Below are 26,059 nucleotides of genomic sequence, written 5' to 3'. Positions count from 1 at the left end.
TGGACCCTGAATCATGCTCCCTCAGCAGTGTCCGGAGCTCTGGGATAACCCAGCAGATACCCCCTGCCAACACACACACACACACACACACACACACACACACACACCTACAAACACACAGGGAGCATTGTGGCACCTGTGAGGAGGTGGTGGACAGTCTTTGGGCAGAGCCAGCAGGCCTCTCACAACCAGGACCACTGTCCACGATCAGGTCTGACTGCCCTCGCCCCTTAGCTGGACTAGCCTGCTGACTTTTTGCCTTCGTTTCCTTGTTTATCAGCGGGGGTCCTGATGGCAGCATCAGTGGAAAACTACCCCCCCCCACGCACGCGCGCGCGCGCACACACACACACACACACACACACGCGCGCGCGCGCGCGCGCACACACACACACACAGTCCACTAATCTCAGGCAGAGTGAAGGCTCTGCCTATGTCTTTGGCGTGGGAACACCAAGTGTGATGAGGCTCAGGGAACCTCATGGACTCGGCCTTAACTCTCACCATCGCCGCTGCCCACACATGGTGCCAACCTGGACAGTGTAGGAGGGAGGGGACTCAACCCAGGACCAGCTCAGGTCCCGACCTCCTGGCGTACTGTGGGACCCACGGCAGAGCTGCCTGTCCTGTGCCACCTTCCCCCTGGGTCTTCACTGGAGCTTCCCTGCAATGCCCTGTGGGGTGGCGCATCTGTGACCCAGCCCTGGGGGGTGTTTACTCCTATAGCTGCTGCTCTCACACGCATGTTCACATATTCACATGCACACACACATATTCACACACATGCATCCTTGTGTGTGAATTCATTCAGGAACTCACACATGCTCATATACATGCTCACACACATGCACACACATTTACACACTCAGCATGCTCTTACATACACATTCACATACATAAGTCACACATGCACATGCATATTTACACACATGCGCACATATATTTCCACATGCCTTTACACATACACGTGCTAACACAGGCATGCACACATGTTCACACACCCTCAGCATGCTCTTACATATTCACAAATACACAGACACACACATGCACATGCACAGACTCAAAATGCATGTGCACATTCACACACAGACTCATGCATGTACACACACGTGCTCTCATACATATTCACACATGCGTTCATATACTCTAGACGCACACACATGTGTGCACGCTTTCACTCACACACATGGGAGAACGGTTCACAGCAAGGTGCACACGCCTGAGCAGCATGTACCTGTGTGACCTGGTGAACCCATGTGTGTGTAGCGTGGCAGGTAACCGACTCATTCAATTTACTAAGGCAACACCCTGTGTAAGGACGGTCCTTGGGGGGGGCGTCCAGGCGGACTCCCATTCAGAGCTTTCCTTAGCGAGGGCCTCAGTGGACACGTGCGTGAGGCCCTTTGGGGAGCGCCATAAGGGTTTGAGGCCTGTGCTCAGAGGAACTGTTCCCACCCGTCGGGGTTGATGTGGTGTTCCAGGCCTCAGCTCTTGGGAAGGCAGAAGCTTGAGCCCAGACACACTGGCTTACCTGGGAAAGCTGAGCAGTGCCGCCATATGCCCCGTCTCACCTGGAGCGGCCCTGCTGGGTTCCTGCTGGGCACCAGGGGGTTGGTGAGACCAGGCCCCAGATCCCTGAGTGCTCGGTGCACCTTCCTGCAGGTCCTAGAGAAGCGCAGTGCCCCTCTTAAAGGTAGAACCCCGAAGCCCAGAGGAGGGCCGTGTGTACCCAAGTCCCTCCCACCCTGACTTCCACCTTGCTGTCCACCTCCCCCTCTCTCCCCTCCTCCTCCTCTTCCTCTCAGGCCTCTTGCCTGACTGTGACCTCATGCACCCACCGGAGTCTTCCCAAGAGCCCTCACTGAGGTTATGCCGCTGCATTTCCAGAAACCTCCGTGCCACACCCCCAAGTCTGGGGAATGTCGGTGTTCCGGGCCCATCCGCTGCCACTATTTTTAGTGGCCATTCGGAGGAAGGAGGACTTTTCCGGGACTCGCCTTCAGAGGCTGGAAAACAAACACACACCCCCACCCCCACCCTCTCATTTCCTCGGCAGGAAGTGGGTGCCTGCCCCGCCCTGCCGGCTTCCAGGTGAGCCCTGCTCCCGTCCCAGCTGTGCCTGGCCAGGAGGTCCTTGCAGTGGCCCTTCCCGCTGTCTTCTTACCACATGTTTGGATCTCCTCCCGGGACTCCCATCCTCGCCCCTTCCCCCGGCCCCCGCCCCAGCAGTTTCTCCCTAGAGCCTCTGCCAGAGGCAGGTTCTGCATCTGGCTGCAACAGTCGGGGCCCTTCCTCAACTCCACGCTCCAAAAGGTAGTCCACTCCACTGGCCTCAACTCCAACCGCTGGCCCTAGCTTTGTACAGCAGCAAAGAGCACAGAGAGGTTAAGGAAGTAGCGGAGGTCACACAGCTGGTGTGAATGGTCCCTCCCTGCAAGGCTCAGTCCCCTTTCAGGGGTGACCCAGATCTTTCTCAGCTTCCATCTAGCAGTCTGTGCATTTGGCTGGGTATTAGGTTTAATTGTCGACGTTTAATAACGGGCCAGAGAGATAGTGCAGCGGGTAAGGTCACTTGTAAGTGGCTGCTTCTAATAGACCCCAGTTCAATCCCTGGCACCAGCATGTGGTTCCCCAAGCACCATTAGGGGTCATCCCTGAGCATTGAGGGGCTTATTCCTGAATAAGCCCTTGAGCACTGCCAGGTGTGACTCCCCCAAATAAGAATAAAAAGGCACTTGGCTGGCATGTGTATATATATATATATATATATATATATATATATATATATATATATATGTGGACTGGAGTAATAGCACAGCAGGTAGGGCATTTGCCTTATACATGGCCAACCCAGGTTCGTAACCCACTCATTCAATTTACTAAGGCAACACCCGTGTTCGATTCCTCCATCCCTCTCAGAGAGCCCAACAAGCTACTAAGAGTATCCTGCCCGCATGGCAGAGCCTGGCAAGCTACCCGTGGCATATTCGATGTGCCAAAAACAATAATAAGTCTCACAATGGAGACGTTATTGGTGCCTGCTCAAGCAAATCAATGAACAACGGGATGACAGTGCTACAGTGACAGTGCTACAAACATATATATATGTGTGTGTGTGTGTGTGTGTGTGTGTGTGTGTGTGTGTGTGTGTGTGTGTGTATACACACATATACACACATATACACACACACATATATAATTATAGGTAGCTTGGAGTTGTCTGGGGACCATGCTGGTCCCATATAGTCGTAGGGCAGCTGTGTCTCCTGGTGGATTCCCACCTGCCCTTACTCTTCCCAACAGACCCCACTGGCCTGGCTGTGGTGGCTGTCCTTTTTGGAGCTCCTAAACTGGACAGTCAGGATAAGGCAGCCTGAGAACTGGAGTCCAACCCCACACCCACACATCCCCCAACCTGAGCTGTCCATCTGGTTTCCAGGCTCCTGGGGCAGACTCCTGGGGGCTGGGCATGGGTAGGGGGGCAGTGAAGCCAGTAGAGCCAGGAACCCGAGCCTGGGAAACTCAGAATGACCTTCACTGAGTTCTGATGACAGGAGAAGTCAGGGACCCTTAGCTAAGAGATGGAGGTAAAGCAAAGTGTCCCCTCCATGATCAGCAAAGGCAGAGCACTGGACAGTGGCCAAGTCCAAAGAGGAAAAAAGCCAGGGAGGGGCTGGAGCAATAATACAGCAGGTTGGGCATTTGCCTTACATGTGGCTGACCCGGGTTCAATCTCCAGCACCTCTCAGGGCTCCTGAGCACCGCCAGGAGTGATCCCTGAGCGCAGAGCCAGGACTAAGTAAGGCCTGACTTACCATCGGGCGTGGCTCAAAAACAAACAAAAGCAATGGCGTGTTCTTGTGTTGCTGGGCGTGTGTGGGGACCCATCCTGGCTCGTCGTGACGCAGAGGCCTCCTAGCAGCTCCCGGTTGGCCTGAGTGGGAAGCGCGGGGTCTGCAGTCCTGCATTGACCCTGCGAGCTCTGAACCTCCTGGGACGCTGCATCTGCATCAGCTAAAGCTTTGCCCCACTGGAGGCTCTCTCAGTCCTGGCCAGCATGAAGTGGCCGTGGATGCAGTTCTCAGAGTCCAAGGAAGCTGGCCAAGGGCCGTGCGGGCAACTCTGAGAGCTCTGGGGTCAGGGTGGACATCATGCAAGGAGACATAGGAACAGTGTTGGCCGGCTCCCCGCCACCCCGGGCTGGCCACCTTACTGAGATACTCATTCCCGAGTTGCTGCTTCCCACTTACTGTGTGCCAGGCTCGGGTTTGACGAGGCCAACCAGGTCCCTGGCCCTTTAGAGCTCGTCCAGGTATCCCCTCCTCCCTGAGAGTGGCAGCACCCATGCTAAGGAGACCCTCCAGGGGCTGGAGCAATAGCACAATGGGTAGGGCGTTTGCCTTGCACACAGCTAACCCAGGTTCGATTCCCAGCATCCCATATGGTTCCCTGAGCACCGCTAGGAGTAATTCCTGAGTGCAGAGCCAGGAGTGACACCTGTGCATCGCCCAAAAAGAAAAATAAATAAATAAAAAGAGAGAGAGACCCTCCAGCCTTGGAAGGTGCCGAAGATCCTCACAGCAGTTGGGAACCCCACTCGGAGGAATGACTCGTGAGGGAACCTGGACTCAATAGCATGTGAACCGAAGCTTCGTGCCCCTGGCCTGCTCTTCTCCCAAAAGGCCTGAGGTCAGCGCCTGGCCACTCACCTCGCACAGACCAGTCTGCACTCTGCAAGGCAGAAATGATTAGACTTTCAGTCCTCGTTCGATCAATGTGGAAATTGATCATAGACTTCTTTTAGTTTCTTATTCGGGAGTGGGGGGAGGATGCCCGGGATGGAATGCAGGGACTCATCCGTGCGGGGTTTATGTGCCATCACAAAGCTCCGCCCTCTGCCCCAGACTTTGATCGTGGATATAGCCATAGTAGGAACAAAATATTAAGTTTGTGTGGGCAGGCCCCCGGGGTGACGCTTTAGTCCCAGCAGGAGACCTAGGCTGGCTTGCTCTGGGGAAAGGATACTCCCTTTTCCTTTCTGGTCCTCAGTTTTCCCGTCTGTGAGGGGAAGTTGAGCTGGAAGAACTCTGGGGGCCCCGTCATTTTGGGGGTGTTCATTCAGGGGTTTCCCTAGAACGTTGGGGCATATTCGATATGCCTCCAACAGAAAAGAAAGAGGGCCCCCTGCTGGCAGTGGCTGGGGTCGTCATGCACAGCTCAGGTCTCCCTGCCCTCCATCCCAGTCACCGCCCCTCCCCCACCTGCAGAGACCACATCGTCATGCGTCGTTCACCACTGTGGAAATTTTTCAAGGGTTCTTGGGCTGGTGAGCACACCAGAATGTCAGGTCAACAGCTACGGGAACCTGCGCGAGGTCCTGGGGCTGTAAGGCGGAGCCGGGAAAACTGGGTGCACTTTTGTGCCTTTCCCTGGCTTGCTGGTTCCATGTCGGTTCCTCTGTGTCCTGGCATAGGAGAGGTCACGACATGGGGGTGAGGAGCCCAGGGCAGAAAGCACAGGTGCAGGCCGCACTGCTTGAGCTTTGCGGGTTTGGGCACATGCGCTCCTTGGGGCTCACTTCTCAGTCCTGTATGGAAGATCCCCCACCTACCCCCAGCACAAAGACCCGAGGGTGTGGCTGCTGGGATCATGGGGAGTATGGGCGGCAGCTTGGGGAGCAGCCAAACGATGGGACAAGGGGCCAGGGTGTATTGCTTGGGCAAATACTCTTTTTTTGGAGTGGGGGGGGGTACACCTAACAGCACTCACGGCTTACTCTTCTCTGTGCTCAGGGGTCATTCTGGCTGGGTCTGGGGGCCCATTTGGGGTGCCCGGGATTGAACTGGGGGATGTTGTCTTGTGCCAGGCAAATACCTTGAACCACTCTCTCTCCCACCCTATCTCTGTCCTTATTCGTGGCAGTGTCCCTGTTAATGTCCTCATCTCTATTTCTGTCCATTTAATCTCCACCAGCAAAGTACCAATGACCAAGGAAGGAGGCAGAGCGGGATTTCACAGCGCCGTACGGAGCTTAATGTTGTTTCTCGGGGCTCTGGCATGCGGACTCGGGGTATTCTTTTTTTTTCTAATTTTATTGAATCACCATGAGATAGTTACAAGCTTTCACGTTTGGGTTACCTTCACACAGTGATCAAACACCCATCCCTCCACCGGTGCACATTCCCCACCGAGTATCCCCGGTATGCCCCCCTTTCCCACCCTCCCCCTGCCTCCTGAAACGAGCGTGGCAGTCCTTAAGAATACCCTGAGTTATGTTATTCTATGCTCCTCAGGGTATTCTTAAGGGTTGCCACACACTAGCTCTCTGCAGGGTTCTGCCATCAGATGCTTGGGAGCAATCAGGCCTGACGTGGACACACACCCACTGCGGGGGCGCCTGGGGGTCCCCAGCTTCTTGAGCTGGTGAAGTTGTGTCGCTGAAAATCAGGGCTGACTGAAGGCACAGGGCCTTGTTCATGCCATGGCACTTCTTCCTTGCTTGTTTTCTATGGTTGTGGTTTCTCTGATTGGGGACCACACCCAGCAGTGCTCAGGGCTCACTCCCGGCAGGTCTTGGGAAACCAAAGGAAATGCCAGGGATCGGCCCCAAGTCAGCTCCATGCAAGGCAAGTGCCCGACCCACGGGACCCTCTGCCCAGTGCCCCTTCTGTTGAGGTGATCAGCCTGGGTTCTGATTCTGAGTCAGCTCTCAGGCTCGCTCAGGGTGGCAGTGTCCAACCCAGGAGCCTCCGGGCCCAGTGCTCCCGAGAAGGAGCCCTGCAGGGAAGGTGTTGGGGGTGGGGGTGGCCCCACTGCTCACAGCAGCCTGGTGTGTCTGAGGATTACAGGGGCTGCACAGAAGGGCATGACTGGCAGAAGTGCAGGGAGTCCCAGGAGCGCCAGGGAGGGAGGACGCGCCCCCCGGATTCCCTGGGGGCTAGGGGCCTGGAGTCTGGCTCTTGTCCAGATGGGCCTGGGGAGGAGGCATATCCAGGCCCCCGAGGCTTAGTTTCCAGCAGAGGGCAGAGGCCAGTCTCCCTGTTGGCTGGCCTCAGTGTCCTCTGTGTCCCACCCCCTCCCGCAGTACTGCCATGCCTGGCTGAGAGGGGCAAGCGGAAAATTCCAGTCCCCCAGATGGCTGGGACCAGGCTTTCCTGGGCATTTGTCTAGCTGGTCACTGCTTTCGGGGTTGGGGTCTCTCAGAACAGTCACCACAGTGTGCTCAGAGCAGGACAGCATTGTCCTCGGACCCCGCCTCACTCCTCTGGACACTGTCTTGTGCCTCTGCTCCCCCATCTTCCAGAGCCCATCACTCCCTGACCCCATCTCTCCCTGACCCCATCTCTCCCCTGGCCCTATCTCTCCCTGACCCCGTCTCTCCCTGACCCCGTCTCTTTCCTCGGCCACATCTCTCCCTGACCTCTTCTCTCCCCTAGCCCCGTCTCTCTCCCCAGCCCTGTCTCTCCCTGGCCCCCATCTCCTAGGCCTGACAGGGGAGCTAACAGGTGCCATCTCCGTGGGCCCCACTGTCCTACTGCACCCCCAGCACAGTGGGCTGGATCCCAGTCTGACCCAGTTGTCCACTCTGCCCAGCTATGAGGACAGCCGGCCTCACCACAGGGACCAGGAATTAAAAGGGCCGCCCAGGGCCAGGGGTCTCCACGCTCATGATGGTGTGACCCCAGCTAACCTGACTCCTGCCCAGAAGGAGGGGAGCAGAGGGTAGAAGGATGACAGTCCCCCGCAGGGCCCAGACAACATCAGTTTATGTGGGCGCAGGCTTAGGGGTGCCCACATAAACCTGGGGTTCCTGGGCCACACCTAAGACTTGGCTGTTCACAAGCTGCGCTTGTAGGGTGAATGTCCAGGGCGAGGTGGCATGGCCGAGCCGCTGGCTGCATGCATCACTGCCCTCTGCCTCTGGAGGGCCAGAACCCACTGGGTTTGAGGGGCTTCACTGTAGGGTCAGTGTGTGGACTTTGGGGTCACAATAGCTGTGTGACCTTGCACAAACAACTTAGCCACTCTGAGCCTTCTCAGCCTGGAGGCCTCCAGAGCCCAGGAGCTGCTATCCTGCCTCCCCTCTCTGTCACTGCCCCATTCCAGGCACAGGAGTTCTCCAGGCTGAGTCACCTCAGAGGCCTCCCCCCATTGCTCTGTCCGGAAGGGATCCACTCTGGGGGCTCCTGACGGAGGCCAAGGAGCCCACCTGCTGTGACACCACCTTGCCAAGGGGCTGCTTGCTTAGGATATGTGGTGCTTTGTGTGTATAGTCTATGTGTGAGAGACTGTATGTGAGTGAATGACTGAGATGTTGAGTGTGTAAGAGCGCAAGTGTACAATGTGTGTGAGAGAATGTGTGAGAATTTGTATGTGGGACTATGGGTGTGTTTGCGAATGTGTATGGATAGCACTATGGTTGTATTGGTGAGTGTGTGTATGTGGAGGGATGTGGGTGTAAGTACATGCAGAGGTGTGGGTGTGTTTCTGTATGTGGGGTTTAGGGTGTTTGTAGGGGGGTGTTTGTGGGTAGTGTGAGTATGTGTATGTGGGGGAGGTTGGTGTGGGTGTGAGTGTATACAGGGATATTTTTGTGTATGTGGGATTTGGAGTGTGTGTGTGAGAGTGTGGGTCTGTTTGTGAGTATATATGTGTATGTGAGGGTGTGGGGTGTTTGTGAGTGTGTGTATGTGGGGGATGTGGGTATGGGTGTGAGTGTTTGCAGAGGTATCACTTGTATCACTTGTCATCCCGTTGATCTTTGATTTGCTCAAGTGGACACCGGTAATGTCTCCATTTGTTCCTGTTGCATCCTAGTGTAGCCCAATGATACCTGCTCGCTCCAAGAACAGGAAGAGCCTCAATTCATTCAGGGTTTTGACGAAGAAGTCTGACCATTTCAGCAGTATGGGTGTGTTTGTGTATGCGGGTTGTGGGGGACTTTGTGTATGAGTGTGTATTTGTGAGTATATGGGGTGTGGGTGATTTTGCAAGTATGTGTATGTAGGAGACTTGGGTTTGGGTGTGAGTGTATGCAGGGTATGGGTCTGTGTATGTGGGTTTGGGGATGTTTGTGAGTGTGGGTGTGTTTGTGAGTGTGTGTGTGTGACTGCTTACTCAGATAGTTCATGTCCTGCAATTCAGTGGGTTTTTCATAGTCATCGTTGCACAGTGTCATTCTTCTACGACAGTGTCATTTACACCCCAGAAAGCAGCCTCCTGCCCTCTAGCTCCCCCAAGCCCCATCCCTGAGTGGCCCCTCCCCTACCCCCTCTCCACAGTGTTCCTGTCAGTCAGGGCGCCCCGGGCCCTTAGTGACCGGAGGTCTCAGGCCTCACCCAGTGTAGTGTATTTGTGACTTGTGTTTATCCTTGACAGCCTTTCCAATGTGGCATATTTTTAAGTATTCAGGGAATCAGATTGTTTGCTCTTGAGTCTGTTAGGATGACTAATGCTCCTGCAAATGTTTGCAGACAGGCTGCGTGTAGGCAGATGTTTCCCTCTGTGCCTAGGAGCAGAGTTGCTGGGCCACGGCTGAGAGTCTGAGGAGCAGCAACCAGGCTGTTTTCCACTGCAGCTGCCGCCTTTTCCTCCCCCCCCCTCCCACGGTGGTGTGTGAGGGTCCCATTTCCCCTGTGCATGTCAGCACTTATTATTGTCGTCTTTATTTTAGCCATGCAGGAGAGTGTGACTGGTAGCCTGCTGTGGTTTCTGTCTGTATTTTCCTGGTGACAGCAGATGTTAGTGCCAGAGGGCCCATTGGACTCTGTTCCGTTTTCAGCTGGGTGCTCTGTGTTCTCAAACTGAGGTGCGGGAGTCCTTGCTGGGTTGGGGGTGGGGGAGCCCCAACAGTCACAGACTTTCTCCCCCATCCCGTTCGCTGTCTTCTCTCTCTTGATACTGGCCCGTGGAGCAACAAAGTTTTCATGGGGATCTAGTCTGTTTTTTTCATACTCCTGGTGTCACATCTGCTGTGGAGGTTGGGGGGCTGGTGACAGTTGTGGGACCTGGCGGGGATGGGCTCAGAATGAGTCCTGGGGGTTCATTTCCACAGGGAACTGGGGGACACCAAGTGTCTCTGTGTGGGGACTGGTGCTAACCAGTTGTTGCTGGCTCTTTCACATGCAGGACCTCCTGTGCTCACAGCAGGGGCAGAGGGGAATCAGGGACCACTGGCGCAGAGGGGGGTCATTGCTCCGCGTTGGATCTCACTGAGCAGTGAGAAAGGGGGCTGGAGAGATGGGCGGGTGTGGGCTCAGTGGCCCGGCAGCTCGGGACAGAACGACAGAACCTCGTACTCTGCAAACTCGTCCTCTCATCCACCGGAGGGCTTGGGGCCAGTGTCCCTTCCCGCTCTGGGGCATTTGGGGTTGACCGCTCAGACCACTAACTCCCCTTCCTCCCGCAGCCATGAAGGCCGACCGGAAGCGCCTGAAGGGTGAGAAGACGGACCTGGTGAGCCAGATGCAGCAGCTGTACGCCACGCTGGAGAGCCGGGAGGAGCAGCTCCGGGACTTCATCCGGAACTACGAGCAGCACCGCAAGGTGGGCGCCCCGCCCCCGCCCGCCCTAGCCCCGCCCCAGCTAAAGCCCTGCCCATAGCCCGCCCCAGCTCACAGCCCCGCCCCCTACCCTAGCCCCTCCCACAGCTCACAGCCCCGCCCACATCTCACAGCCCCTCCCTGCCCTATCCCCTCCCCCACACACACACTCCACAGCCCCACCACAGCCGTGCCCCCAGCTCCCAGTCGTGCCACAGTCACGCCCACAGTCATGCCCACAGCCATGCCCACAGCTCCCAGCCCCACCTCCGCGCCCCAGCCCCGCCCCCAGCCACACCCCTAACTTCCAGCCCCGCCCCAGCGCCCTGCCCCCAGCTCCCAGCCCTCCCAGCCCCGTGCCAGCCCAGCCCCTAGTTCCCAGCCACACGCCCAGTTCCCAGCCCAGCAGCCCCCATCCTTCCTTCACACACTCACCTCCCCCATCCGCAGGCCTCTCTACCCCCCAGACCCGACACTCAGATCCTAGCACGCAGAGCGACTGTCCAGTCCTCCTGCTCACTCGAGTTCCCTGGGAGCCCCGGAACCCTCAGGGCTCCCAGCTCCTGGGAACAAGCTTAGATGAGGTGGCCCAGTGGAGGCAGGGTCGACCATGGGTCTCAGCTGGCCTGGGGTCAGAGCCTGACTCTCCCCCTTGTGTCTTCTTGCATCTCACTTAACTCCTCAGATCCTTGGATTCCTCATCTGCAAAGTATTGATCCCCTGTGGGGGGTAGGGGTTGGGGGTGGGGGGAGGCTGTAGAGCTTGCAGCACTTCGAGGAAGCCGGCTGAGATCATGCAAACAAGCATTCAGCATGGCACCTTACTATAATGCTCAAGAAATATTAGTTGTCATAAGAAAAAAGTGTGAGGAGACCACTGGGAAGATAGCAGGAAATTCTGCAAGGCATGTCTTGGAAGGCTTCACAGAAGAGGTGACATGAGTTGGGTTCTATAGGATGAGTAGGAGTTTTGGTCCGATGACTGAATAGGTTGTCTGTATGGTATAGTATGGGGAGGATGTGCCAAAGAAACTGCTGAAACAAACTTGAAGGAAGAAAGAGTGGGCCCCCCAGCCAACCAGGCCTCAGCATGCTGCAGTGTATGTAGGACAGGGACACCACTGCACTCTCTCTTCAACCTCAGGACACAGGATGGCACAGGATGGCATAGGATGGTGGGGGGAGAGGTTAGGGGTTGGAGGGCAGTGGTGGAGAATTCATTGACAATGAGAGGCGTGAGTCATTCTCCAGACCTCGGGTGGTCGGTCAGGCTGCTTTCAAGTGCATCTCCTCAGAGCCCGTGCTTGATAGAATTTGGCTCTCAGGGCTTTGTCCCTGTGGCCCTTGGGGTCTTCACCCATGGCCCAGCGCTAGGCCTCAGGACAGGGGAGGAGCCGTGTTCCAGGGCCACACACTGGGAGGAGGACAGTCCAGTGTGATGTTGGAGGGCCGGGAGGATGAAGAGCTGGACAGGCCGCCGGCGGTCGGTGCCACCTTCCGGGACACGTGGGCAGGGCTGATGCAGCCGTGAGCGATGGTGCTTCCTGTGTGTGGCACTGCGGTCTCTGCCCTTGCTGCTGTCCTGTGGGGCAGCGCTCCTTGCCACGAGTCCTCTTGCTGCTGCCAGGGCAGAAAGGGTGAGGAGCGCCCCCAGGTGGTTTTTTTGGGGGGCCTGTGCCTGGTGCCTCTGGGCTGCGGGTGCTCAGAGGTGATGTGTGACCTCTGGGGGCCTTGGACATGTGGGGCCTCGGTTCCTCCCATCGAGCCATCTGCTTGGCCCCAGCATTTACTGTCTGCATAGCTGCCCAGACGGCGGGGTCCACCCACACCGCCCCAGTTCTCGGAGGCCAAGAGTCTCTGGGAGTTACAGGGTTCATAGCAAGGCCTGTAGCCCTGTGTCCTGGAGTGGGCGTCAGATTTACCTTGGGGATGTGTTCTTCCTGGGGAATAGAATTCCTGAGACTAGCCACAGGGAATGGGGACGTTTCCCACAAGACCAGCCAGTTGGTGGAGGGGGGTGGGGGGTGCAGAAGCCACCTGGAGGCAGAGGGTGGGGCTGCAGCATCTAAGGAGGCAACAAATGTGACCTTGGGGCTTTGCACGCAGGATTGTTATGGCAGGGTTCTCGTCACACTTGTGATCTGGGGTCAGTCCTGAGCTTGCAGCAACACAGGGACATTCTTGAATCATGGCTGGACCCAGTTCCAGTACACTGACACTCCCCCTCTCCCCCTCTGCAGAAAGCCACAAGTTCTGGTTTAATTCCGCCTCTCCCAAGGTCTTGTACCTTTTTTCTTTTCTCTTTTGTTGGCTCTGGGCCATAGCTGGCAATGCTTCAGGACTGCTCCTGGCAGCTCTTGGGGGACCTATGTGATGCCGGTTATTGAACTGGGGTCATATTCTGAAGTGGCCACATGCAAGGCAAGTGCTTTACCTCTGGTGCAGTCTCTTTGGCCCTGATTTTTTTTTCCAATGTCTTGCATTTCATGCAAGGTCAATACCTTCATGAATGGGACGAATGGTACCTCGGTTTCCACTCCCTTTTGACCCTGGCCACTCAGCCTGCCATGCCCTGTCCATCAGCTCCTCAGGGGATGCCTCAGACCCTACCTGGAGCTGGTGCAGTCCTAGTCAGTCAGCTCAGGGGCGATGGGATGGGGGCGGGGGGAATGGGCGGGGCAGGGGTCCACACAGGCCCTGGTAGTTCATAGGATTGTGACACCCCTGTAGCAGGGGGTGCAGTTTGCAACGAGGAGAATATCCCTGTAAACCCAGTTGAGGAAGTTCTCAGCCTGCCGCCATCGGCAACCATCCACCTTCCTTCCCCTGCCATCACCTCCCTGCCAGGCCTGGGGCCCCATTGTACCCCCACCCCTGTATTGCGGTGAGCCCCACAAGGCAGCAGGCCAGGGAACCCCCCTGCCTGGCAGCCCAGGCCTCCTGTAGTCTGGCCTGATCCTACAGGAGTTCCTCTTCCCATCTCCTCTCCTGCCTGAGTTGCCAGCCCGGGTTGAGATGTTTCCCCACCACCACCAGCCTGTGAAATGGGGGCCATCATTTGTCCTAGTAGCTTCGGTGGTGATGGGGAAATTCAAATGAAACCACATTCCCAAAGCCCTCAGCACTATGCTGCACCTGCTGGTTGAGGCTGGAACATAGGGACAGAATAACCCAGAGGTCCCTGGTGGGCCTTCTTCTGAACTCACAGTCCTTGCACCCAGCCAGTCCTTTCCCAGCTGCTCCGCTGTGCAGAGGGCCCCCTGGACCCTCCCGTGGGCTGGGCCTGCACCAACTTGGGACAAAACCTTGGCCCTGGGGAGGGGGAGCATTTGCTCACCACGCAGGTGCTGGCAAGCCGCTTCATTCTCTGACCCAAAGCTTACACCTGTCACCTGTGCTGACCCATCCTGAGCACAGCCCCAAAGGGAACCAGGTAGAATGAGGTGGCCCTGGGCTGCCCTCTGCATGGAGGTCAGCCTAGCCTGTGTGCTGCCCCGTGCCAGCTGCCACTCTGGACCTTGCCTTACCAGCTTCTCAGCAGCACCCTGGGATGTCAGTCGAGTCTGTTTCACAAATGAGGTGGTGAGGTGGAGGCGGGGGTCTTCCTGCCCAGTGGAGCTGGGACGCCACCCAGGCTTCCCGACCCTGAGGGGACAGTGCCAGCAGCACCTTGGGCAGACCTCCTGATCCTCGCAGCCCCTGGTGGGCCACCCTGGGGGCCGCCGAGCACGCGCATGCACTCCCTGTGTGACACTGTCCAGGGAGCCTTCCCAGGGCACTGCCCAGGGAGTTCCTGGCCCTTCCTTCTACCACATGTCTTGGTAGCTGTTTCCTGCCCTCACCTGTGGGCAGGAGGGTTTGCCGGTGTAGACTCTGCAGACACTGGGGCACTCGTCTGCCTGGGGGCTGTGAACGGCAGCTGTGAATATTGCTTGGAAGGATCTAGACCAAGTGCCCATACAAACACCCAGGTTAGACAGAACCAGAGTACTGTCCCCTGAATGGGTGCTCAGGGTGAATGCGTGACTCGCTGCATGCCTGGTGCCGTGATCACATTCCGCACTACTCCTCTATGATACAGAGGAGAAAACTGAGGCACAGATAAAGCCCGTGCCTCATCATCTCAAAGCCAGCTTCCTCCCTCTCCCTCATCTGGTCTGGGGGCAGGACGGCGGTGTGGAAGCCAGGCCTTGGGGGATAGGGTATTGGAGGAGGCTCGAGGCCGGGGACTTGGATCTGGGCCACAGAATGGCTAAGCCTTGACTGGAATTCTCCCGGAAGGCCGCCTGTGGATCCGAAACTTGGCCTAGCCCCAGGTCACAGCCACATGCTCATACTCAGAGCCAACAGGCTACACCCAGGACATCCCAAGCGGTCACAGAGGACCACGCTGCCTTCACACTGCATGGCATGGCGGGGCCGCTTGGCCTGGGCTGTGGCCCCTGGGAGCTGCCCGTGGCTCTGTGCTGGAGACCCGTGAGCAAACCGAGGAACCAAGTCCCAAACTCTCACCTCTGTCACCCTCCACTTAGTCTTGCCTCCCACGAGGTCATTCGTTTGAATGACCCTCCTAGGGGGAAAAGAAAACGCTGTTTCCTCTCCCCCTCCCGCAGTGGAGTCGAACAGTCTGCGCGTGACATCACGCCGCTGGTTGATTTACTGAAAGTCAGTGTCCTGGGCCCGGCTGGGGGTTGGTCGGTTGGTCTCTGCCCCCAAGGCTCGGCTGGGCGTCAGGGCCCTCGCACCCCCAACCTGCCCTCACTGGGACGCTGCTCTCCCCGCAGGAGAGCGAGGATGCCGTCAAGGCGCTGGCCAAGGAGAAGGACCTGCTGGAACGCGAGAAGTGGGAGCTGCGGCGACAGGCCAAGGAGGCCACGGACCACGCCACGGCACTGCGCTCCCAGCTGGACCTCAAGGACAACCGCATGAAGGAGCTGGAGGCCGAGCTGGCCATGGTGAGACCCGCCGCGGCCTGGGAGATGGAGCGTGTCCTCCTGTGTGCGGGCGCCCTCGGGGGGCTCCTCCGATGGCATGAGGCGGAAGGAGGGGAGGGGCGGCAATCCAGGGGGGCTGCACGGAGGAGCAGACATGGAGGGGCAGTGGTACTCCAGCTCCTTCCCCCAGCCTGGGATAGCCACCTGCCCGGGACCCAGAGGTGGGGGAGTGAGGTGCGGGAGATCATCCCCTCTTCCACACTGCCCAAGAGAGAGCGAAAAGAAAAGGCTCCTGGGCTGAGGCGAGGTCCTGGGTTCCACCCACAGCCCCACAAACAAATAAAACTTGGTAACTTAAAAGCCTCCATGGTCTACCCGGGTTCCATCTCCAGCACATTTGGTCTCCTGAGCACAGAGCGAGGAGTAAGCCCTAAGCACCCATAAACACATATACACCAAACACACTCACACAGTGTGTGTGTATGTATATATATATATATATATATATATATATATATGGGCTGGAGCAATAGCACAGCAGTAGGGTGTTTGCCTTGCATGTAGCCAACCCATGTTCGATTCCTCTGTCCCTCAGAGCCCGGCAAGCTACCAAGAGTATCCCGCCCACATGGCAGAGCCTGACAAGCTACCCGTGGTGTAATAGATATGCCAAACACAGTAACAAGTCTCACAATGACAGACGTTACTGGTGCCTGCTCGAGCAAATCAATGAATAATGGGATGACAGTGACAGATACACACACACACACACACACACACAGTATACACACACCTATGTGCACGCGCGCGCGCGCGCACACACACACACACACACACACACACACACACACACACACACACACACCCCTAAGAACACATTTGTGAGGAACTAGACCAGAGTAATGACCCAGGCCATTTCCCAGGAAGAGGTCACTAGCGGCTTCTTTCCCTTCGTTCCTTTCCCCCTTTGTTTTGACTTCTCCCCTTTGCATCCTACTTAAACGCCACTGTGGGGAAAGTGTCATCTGCGGCTTCATCAAAGTCAAAAATGTTGTTTTGCTCTTTTCCTTAATTCAGAACAAACCTCCCTGGTTCTTCCAAATGCCCTGGGAGAGGGGTGTAGCCTGTGTGAGGGGACGCCCCCGGGGGTGCAGGAGCAGAAGTGCCTTCCCCGCCCCTGTGTGGTCTCTCTGCTCCTGCACTCTGGGTCACGCCCCACCTCCCACAGTGGTGACTGGGAGCTGGTGGCTGGAAGGGCCTTCGTCCTTTGCCGCTGCCCGCTGACTCACGGGAGGGGCAGGACAGTGAGGGTGGGGAGCCCCATGGAGCACGCAGAGAGGGTCCCAGCTACAGTGTGGGAGGTGGCCAGGGCATCTGGGACCCCAGCCCCCATGCATATTAGCTGGATAGACTCTGTCATGCCCTCTCTGGGTCTCAGTCCCACCAATTCTTGGTAGGAATTGCTGCCTGTGGACCACAGGACTCCTGTGAGGGTCTCGGTGAAACAAGGCCCGGCCAGCTCCTGAGCACAGTGAGGGTTGAGACCCCTCTGACTTCAGGCTTTCTTGGGTCACTTCCTGAAGGGCCCCCCCACCCCCACCCCACCCCCACGGCCCCCAGCCTCAGGGCACTGCCTCTGTCAATGGGGCTCCTTGTCCAATGCTGACCCCTAGTGCCGAGAGTGGTGAAGTGCACAGCAAGCAGAATCACAGTTGGGGACTCAGAATCCAGTTTCCTGAAGATGGTAGAGCCAAGTTTCATGTTTCAGAGCTCCGGAGAGGGCTGAGACTTCCGGGGGAGGAGCAGGTGTCAAGGGGAGCCCCCAGATGTCACTGCAGTTAGTGGAAGAGATGAGAGAAACACTATGTGGATTCCCTGGTCCGTACTCAGCAGCGTACAGGTTCCTGTGCCCACCTCCTGTGCATTTCCCACGCCTTCCTGGTAGACACCCTCTGCTAGACAGGGCAGGGACCTTCCCTTGCTCCCCGACTCAGACATTCCCATCCCCCAGTTGTCAGGGAGCCCTGGTGCGTGGGTGGAAGGTGCCACTCCCGGCTGACAGGTGAGGGTGAGACACGCCCAGCTGAAGGAAGCCCCAGGGAGGGAGAATGGGGCCAGCAGAGATCTCAGCCCCTTCTCTTCCTCCCGCCTTTCCCGGCTGCCTCGTGGGAGGCGTGTGTTACTGGTGGCAGGAACTTTGCCCTGCTACTGTATGAATGCTGGGCATGTGTGTGAGAGGAAGAGCAGAGACAGTTCCTCCTGCCAGATGCTCACTGTCTCTGAGTCCCTGTGCCGAGTGCCAGCCACGATGGAGGGGGCAAGGCCAGAGAGAATGCACAGGGGTTATGGCGCTTCGCTTGCATGCAGCAGACCCCAGTTTGCTCCCCTACATCACATTCCGTCTCCTGAGCACCACCTGGTGTGAGTCAGAAAGCACCTGCCAAAGTGGGCAGGAGGTGGCCAGGGAGTGGAGCAGCCGTGCACAGGAGGGGCACCAGGGTGGTGCACCAGGGTGGGGCCGGGGGCTGCAAAAGCACCCAGAGGGCTCCAGTGAGCTGACGGGAGGCAGGAGCCCAGGCTGGGGGAACTCAGGCATGTGGCAGGGATGACACGCCTGCCTGCTCCTCCATCAGCAGCAGGACTGTCCTGGGAGTGAGTGGTCGGGCTGAGAGCCTGGGTCACCCGCCCTTCATGCTGGCTTCTGTGCCCTCTGCAGGCTCTGCCCAGCCCCTCCCCAGCTAGTGCCTTGGGGTGCTGGAGAGCACATGCCCCCCTCCCTCCCCCAAAGGGACTTTCTTTTTTTTCTTTATATTTTTAAATGAATCACCATGAGATACAGTTACAGACTTAAAAACTTTCATAATTTCGTTTCAGTCATACAATGACCGAGTGCCCATCCCTACACCAGTGCCCATTCTCCACCACCAATGTTCCCTGTATCCCTCCCACCACCCCCCCATACTATCCCAACCCCCCATTCACTGCCTCTGTGGCAGGCACATTCCCTTTTACTTTCTCTCCTTTGGGGTGTTATGGTTTGCAATACAGGTAGTAAGTGGCCATCTTGCTTGGTCCATAGTCTACTTTCATTACACATCTCTCATCCCGAGCGAGCCCTCCAAACATCATTTACCTAGTGGTCCATTCTCCATCCCAGCTGCCTTTCCCCCCAGCTGTGATGCCGGCTTCCAAGCTGTGGAGCGATCCCCATGGCATTTATCTCTATTATCCTTGGGTGTTAATCTCCATTCTGTTACTTTATATTCTGCAAATGAGTGCAGTCATTCTGTCTGTCCCTCTGTCTCTGACTCATTTCACTTAGCACGAAACTCTCCATGTTGATCCACTTATATGCAAATTTCATGATTTCATCTTTTCTAACAGCTGCATAATATTCCATTGTGTATATGTACCAAAGTTTCTTTAACCAGTCATCTGTTCTTGGGCACTCGGGTTGTTTCCAGATTCTGGCTATTGTAAATAGTGCTGCAATAAACATAAAAGTGCAGATGTCATTTCTGCTGTATCGTGGAGAGACTTTCATGCAGTTCATTTCCTTTTCCTGTGGGAGCCTGTAGACCACAGTCAGGCTATTGGTCCCACTTAGATGTCGTGCCTGCTGTGCATTCATGGGGGAGTCACTCCACCTCTCTGAGCTGCTGGATTGCGTCCTCTGATAAAAGCAGAGATAATCCCATTCTTCCTCCCCATGTGCCATGGCTGGTGCTCAGAGCCTGGGGTAGCGGGTTGTGCTCTAAAGCAGGAGGGAGATTATTGCCTGACCTGCGGATAGCATGATGCTGTCACTCAGCCTCCTTCTGCCATGTGGATTTATTTCTATTCCTCACCAGTCAGCGGTGGACACAGAGTATCCCTGGGGTGTCCGAGTTGGGGGGAGCCTGCAAGGTGATTTGGTCAAGACTTTCCTTTAAAAAAAGATGAGGAAACCGAGGGTCAGAGGAGGGAAGGACTTGCCTAAAACAATACAGCAGGTGAATGTGACAGAGTGTATTTAGCTCTGAGCCATGGCCTGCCTGTACCTTGCTAGGAGCCTCCTTCCCACGAGTCCCAGCACCCCAGGAGGCACCCGGGCCCTGAGCAAAGTGTAGAAGACTCTGGAGCTAGGCAAGAGGATGGGGCAGGTACTCGTTTCATTTGAGTCCATGTTAGGGACCCCACCCCACCCCCAGGGTGTCAGGATTCACTGGCAAGCCCAGAGACCATCCCTGGGGTGGCCGGGGGAGGGGGGTCTTCTCTGTCTCCCCTCAGCTCCGGCATGAAGCTGGGACTCAGCTGGGAAAGTAGAAACTGCTCTTGATGAAAAGTGTGGGTTAATCCATTTCTAAAATGTGCCCCCCCCCGCACCACCACACCCCCCCACCCCCACCCTCCGCCCTCTCTTCAGGTTGCTCCTAGTTTAGACCCCAAGTATCCTGAGGGGAGATCTCAGACAGAGGCTACAGAAAGGAAGGGGCGGTCTGAATGCCCCCACCTGCTCTGACAGCCCCGAACGTTCCCGGGGTTGGTTTACATCTTATTCCAAGCACCAGCTTGAGGATTTGCCCTGTTCACAGAGCACCTGGTGAAGGGTGGTGTCAGGGTGAATTTGGGAGAATTCCGAGTGACAAAAGTCAGAGGACCATTTTCTTATCATTTCATTGGATCCCTGCCCGGCCTCACAGAAGAACATGATGGAATGGGGACGTATGTCCTTGCACCCCCTTTCTTGCTCTTGTCTTGCTTTCTTTGCCATGACTGGGGCTGAGAGGTAGAGAGCCCCAGACTGTGCCCTGACTTACTTTGAACTTGTGATGCAGCGCCCCAGGCAGTGTCCTACAGCGGTGGGACCCACAACTTGCTCACCGCGATGCGAGATGCGTGAGCAGCATCCTGTCAGGATCCCCTGATCACATGCTCTGCTTCCTGTCTCCCCACTCCCCAGGCCAAACAGTCCTTAGCCACGCTGACCAAGGACGTCCCCAAGAGACACTCCCTGGCCATGCCCGGCGAGACGGTGCTCAACGGCAACCAGGAGTGGGTGGTGCAGGCCGACCTCCCGCTGACCGCCGCCATCCGCCAGAGCCAGCAGACGCTCTACCACTCGCACCCCCCGCACCCTGCAGACCGGCAAGGTGAGTCCTGGCCGCGCGTGGTAGGTGGGGGAGCAGCCCCGTCTTCACAGGAGAGCTGCTGGGGGCAGGGGCCGAGGACTGAGGCCACAAACTTGGGTATCGGAAAAGTCTAAGAAGGGGCAGAGAAAGATAGAAAATCAGGGCCAAAGCTGGGTCCAATCACAAGCAATCACGAGCACCAGGAGCCCTGAGCATTGCCAGGTACGACCCAAAAACCGTAAAAGGGGGAAAAAAAAATAAGTGCCAAGAGCTGTATGTCCAACAAGCTGGACCCAACCTGTCTCCATCTCTCAGCTCTGCGGCCTCCATTTGGCCTCACTTTACTATGTCTTTCCGCTAGCCAGACAGGAAACCTCACCTGTCTAGGCTTTCAAAGCCCCTGCTGTCCAAAACCTAGAGGAAACACGCCGGCTGTGTCGGAGGGACTCTGATTGGTTAGCCTGGATCACATGCCCATCCCTGGCCCAGTGGGTCTGTTGGGGATTTGAGCGCCGATTGGCCAGCCTGCATCACGTGGTCAGGAGTAACTAACTCCCTGATTGGCAGCTCCCTGGCATGTGGGGTGGAGCAGACACAAATACCATGGGTGCTACCCTCTGCCTGTGGGACGTATCCCAGAACCCCCTGCAGTCCACCTAGTTCTCCGTCCTTTCTGTGAGTTCACTGGTATGACAGGAGCAGCTGGGGGACAGGCACGGGGCCTTTGGAGTGTGCAAGCCCTACAGAGACCTAGGCAGGAACCCTCTTCACGCACAGCCCTGTGGGCCCCGTGCTTTTGTGGAACAGAAAAGGTTCCTTCCTCCAGTGGAGACAGAGCAGTCAGCTGGGGGAGCTGTCAGGCTCCCAAGCTGAGCCATCGTGGGTCAACCCTTGAGCACCTACTGCATGCATGGTACTCTGAACCCAGGTCTGACGTCTCCAAGTCACCCAGGTGCCTGCCCTGGTGTGCAGACAGGTGCACAATAAGCTGCCACATAGAATAGTCCTAAAGAGTACTTAGCGCAGGAAGAGGAAACCAGCAGAAAACAGGTGATTTAGTTGGGGAGAAGAGAGAAAGAAAGACAGTGGGAAGCTGATAATCGGGGCGGGCCTCTCTTGGGACTGGCCGAGGCCCAAGTTCATCCTCTGGGCACGCGAGCAGGTGGGACCAGCTGACTCTGTCTGGCAGGTACAGGCCCAGCAGAGTATCAAGAGATGAGGCAAGGCTGGCAGGAGGGCAGGAGCCAGCAGACTGCTCATGTTGTGCCCAAATTTCGGATCCCCAGTTGCGGAGAGATCAAATCCACACACAGTAATGCAAAGGAACTGGATGGCTAGCTCGAGCTAGGGTCCAAGTCTCATCCAGCGCAGTGGAGTCTCGACAAGGACCCCCGACTCCAAATCACATGCAGTTTATATAGGTTTCAAAGTTAAGAGCGGTTTACATACTGGGTTTATTTTTAGCATTGACCCTATTACAACAGTGGTCAGCAATTAGACAATGGCTTCCCAGTAACGGTAACAGTTTCTAAGGAGAGTGCAGTGACCCCTCATGACCAGCCAGACCCAACTGCCCAGTTCCTTATCTAGGCAACTTACTCAGCTTGCTTACCAAAACCTACAAGTCCTGCTTCGGGGAAACAAACAGGCCTAGTTGAGACTTAAGATTAGCCACAGCTTGCCATGGCATCAGTTTCGCCCTCACGTTCACTCCCCGGGGGACCTGATTCCCTGCTTTCTCTGCAGTATGAGGGGTAGAGGCAGAGAGACACACCGGGAGGCTGCCAGGGTCTTCCAGGCAAGAGACATTGTTGGTGGCCCCAACTCCATGGGGACTGGGGGGTGTGGACATGGAATCAGAGAAGCAGAAGGATGTGGGTTTGGGTTTGCAGGTGCCGGAGATGACTGGGTATGGGAAACCAGGGAGCGAGGCAGCAGCTTGCCTTCTGACTCAGGGAGCTGGGAATGACGCTGGGGGTGATGGTGACTAGCAAATGCACCAACTCTGGGGACCGGCTACAGTATGAAGATGGTCAGACCCATCTCCGAGGTCCCTGTCTACGCATGCCTCTTCTCTTTACCCCAATCAAAAGGGGGCCTCATTGTACTGAGGGTCTGGGCGATCCTTCCCAGAGCTGTGGGATGAGGGGAGAGAGGGAGAGTGGGATAAAGGGGCAGAGGCTTCTTCTGTCCAGCCCTCACTGACCAGCTGTTTCCTGCTTTCCAGCGGTCAGGGTGAGCCCCTGCCACTCCCGGCAGCCCTCCGTCATCTCCGATGCCTCTGCCGCCGAGGGCGACCGGTCCTCCACCCCAAGTGACATCAACTCCCCTCGACACCGGACGCACTCCCTCTGCAACGTAAGGCCAACAGCAGCGGGGCCGGGGCCCGGAAGCTGCAGGGCAGGGCGGGGGGGTGAAGATGTACCCGCTGTTTCCTCTCGTCCCCCCAGGGAGCACTCTGGCGAAGGAACTTCCCGTTCTGTTCTTTCCTTTTGCGAGAAGAGATGGCGGTGGGGAGAGCAAAGAAATGAGGCCCGTTTGCTCCTTGTGTCCGGGAGGGCAAGGAAAAGTCCAGAGAAAGGCAGGCCTGGGTCCGCGGTGGGGTGTGGCGCCCCGCCTCCCCTCTGGAGGCCTGTGTCTGGGCTGCCGGGCCTCTCCCTACAGACATGGCCCCCCCAACTACTCAGGCCCTTACAGCACCGCCTCAGCTCCCTGTAGCGCCTCGGCCTTCCTCCAGAAAGGAGCCTGATTGTTCTGGATTCCCAGGAGCTCTGGCATGTACTGCCTCTGCAGAGGCGTCCCGTGACTTTGTTCCAAGTTTGCTGCGTATTTAACCCAACGTTCTCTTATTGCATACTGGGCACCAGCGACCAGGAGGCACAAGTCCCTGGCCCCTAGCTCCTGATGACGAGCGGGGCAGACAGGTGGGCTTCCCAGGAGTGAGGGGGTTTGTGAAGGTGGGTCAAGTGTGTGAGGACAGGAGGCTGACATGAAACGTGGTGGTCAGATGTGGGGGCCCCGGTGCATTTTCATTCCATTGTGTACCAGCACACACACACACACACACACACACACACACACACACACACCACCCTACCCCACACCCTCTTCCCATTTCCAGGTGATGGGGATGCAGTAGACCCAGGTCTTCAAATGCATGGGAAGGTGTTCTCTGCAAATGCATGTTACCTTATTAATCAGACAGGCAGAGACTCGAAACAAAACGAGGTGCACAGGCTAAGAAAGAATAACTATGGCTTTCCCGGGATGTTATTAGCCCCCTGCAAACCCACAAGAATAAAAAGCAAAGCATTTAGAACTAACAAGGACCTAAGGGCACGGGTTGAAAATCAATTTCTAAAACTCAGTAACTTTTCTGCATATGCGTTTTCACCATGGAAACTTTTTTTTCAATCTGTCGATACAGTGAGAAGAGTTTATGAAAAATAGCTAAGATTAAACTGACAGTCACTCGGGCTCGTCCCAGTGATGGGCTGCAGCTGTTTGTATACCTGGGGCCTGCCACTACCCTTAAAGGGAGGGGGAGATAGTTCCCTGAAGCCCACAAAGGGCCGGGATTCTTTCTAACTGGGGCTGTAAGGAAGCAGTGTTGTATTGCTGTCTCATCCCAAGAGAGAACCCTCGTGACAGAACCAAGGTGGGCCATGAACGGGACCTCTGCTCTCTGGTTCCCCCAGGCCACAGTGAATTTTACCTGCCACCAGGGCTCTTCATGACAGAGCAGGAGAGGCCCAGCCTGGAGCCAGACACCCTGAGCTACCCATGCAACCCTAAGTGAGAAGGCAGTTTCCAGGGCCATGCTCTATCTTTCCATGGATGGACCCAAGGAGCCTCTGACAGCTAGAGGAAATTTTGTCCTGCTGGAAAGGTCCCCAACGGCCACTTGAATTGCATTTGGCCTCAGGTCTAGCCTTGCCCGCTGCACCAGGAGGAAGTCCCAGCACATTCAGTTCCATATACTGGGTCCGACTCGCAGGAAACAGGCACTTTGGTGAACCATCCTTTAACGGATACTGGCCTCATGTTCCTGCCCAAAAATTTGGCAAAGAGATCCCTCCCTCCCCAGAGTAGACTGCCAAATAACATTCTGCCTGCCAGATGCGTTCTCTTTGCAGAGCTTGAGATGGGACAGAAGACAAAACTAGTATCTATTACATCCCCACCCTCCCTTAACACTTCCATCCCCCACCTCAGATGCACAAAGGCAAGCCAGGAAGACCCGAGAATAGCTTCAGGTGACTGTTCTCAGGCATCGGACCCAGCATCACAGGAAACGTCCATCCTGAGACATGGACTGCCCCATCCTTGCATGCTCTGGCCCCTCATTTAAAGCAAAGACCCCAGCACACACAGCCCAGCACAGAAGGTTGATGGACATTGACCCAGAAGATCCCTGCTTGCTTCTTCATGGGCAATCCCCTGCAATTCTGTAAACCACCACCCGGGTACTCCCTGATGATTTACTTGGGTGACTCAGATCCTTCTGCCCACAGGCGGGGCCAACTCCTTTTGGGATATAGTGAAGGCTTCTAGACACCCACCTCTAGCCACAGGAAGGAGCCCAACAACCAAACCACCTTGAATTTGAACTGTAGGCCAGCTTGGCCTTAGCCACAGGACATTTTACTATATACTGTAAATCAGGCCAGTTGAGTGAGTGCTATTGCACCTCTACAAAAAGAGAGAGATTTTGTGGAGTTGTTTGGAAGGTTCTAGAGACGGTAGCCCCTGAGTCTTTGTGTCTGTAAATTTAGTCTTGAATGTCTTAGTGAAAAGAACTGACTGCGGTTCTCCCTAATGCTCTGCCTCTGCTGGGGCAGAGAAAGAGGCTTCCGTGTGACCCGTTTGCTGTTCAGAGAGTCACTGGGTGGTGGGGGGGAAGGGCAGAGGTCAAGAGGCTGGATCGGGCAGGGGAGCACCCCAAAGACTCTGGCCGGGATTCCTGGTCCAGATAGCACCTAGATGATTTCCCCCACCCCCATATCCCATCATTGAACTGTGGGTGGTGGGGGCGGGGAGGTCCCCCAGGGGAGGCTTCCTTCCGGGGAAGACCCCGCACCCCAGCGAGGGCCATCTCTGCCCTCACTGCACTGTGTTTCTGTGCTTTCATCTTTCTCTTCTCCTTTGGCCACAGGGCGACAGTCCCGGCCCAGTTCAGAAGAACCTGCACAACCCCATTGTACAGGTAGGTGTGTCCTCCCTGGCCTACCGCTGGCCACACCCTTCCTTCCCGGGGGCCTCGACATTCCCACACTTAGGCGGCTGGCAGAGGAATGATAACCAATGCCCTTCCCATGGGGTCTGGTGCTGGGGACACACCTCCCCAGGTCCTTCTGGGCCTGCCTCCCCACCCTCCTCTGCCATTCTGGCCCACAGAGGCTGCTGGCCCTGGCCACGGGCTGCACCCCGCACTGTGCGAAACTGGGATTCATTCTTAACATTTCTGTACCGCC

At 56.5% G+C, this 26,059-nt stretch overlaps 1 protein-coding gene across 4 annotated transcripts in view; it reads left to right on the top strand.

Annotated features, from left to right (window-relative positions):
- KAZN (kazrin, periplakin interacting protein) overlaps nucleotides 1–26,059 on the top strand; it is a 1,155,223-nt gene that overhangs the window by 1,084,714 nt on the left and 44,450 nt on the right. For all 4 annotated transcript variants that reach the window (XM_055138793.1, XM_055138794.1, XM_055138795.1 and 1 more), the window contains 5 exons: nucleotides 10,409–10,545; nucleotides 15,325–15,495; nucleotides 20,417–20,606; nucleotides 22,813–22,943; nucleotides 25,741–25,791. In XM_055138793.1, the coding sequence (XP_054994768.1) occupies nucleotides 10,409–10,545; nucleotides 15,325–15,495; nucleotides 20,417–20,606; nucleotides 22,813–22,943; nucleotides 25,741–25,791 (680 nt within the window). The remainder of the gene's footprint in view (nucleotides 1–10,408; nucleotides 10,546–15,324; nucleotides 15,496–20,416; nucleotides 20,607–22,812; nucleotides 22,944–25,740; nucleotides 25,792–26,059) is intronic.

Source organism: Sorex araneus, chromosome 5, assembly GCF_027595985.1.
Source record: "Sorex araneus isolate mSorAra2 chromosome 5, mSorAra2.pri, whole genome shotgun sequence".
NCBI lineage: Eukaryota > Metazoa > Chordata > Mammalia > Eulipotyphla > Soricidae > Sorex > Sorex araneus.
This window is presented reverse-complemented; position numbering and strand designations above follow the sequence as displayed.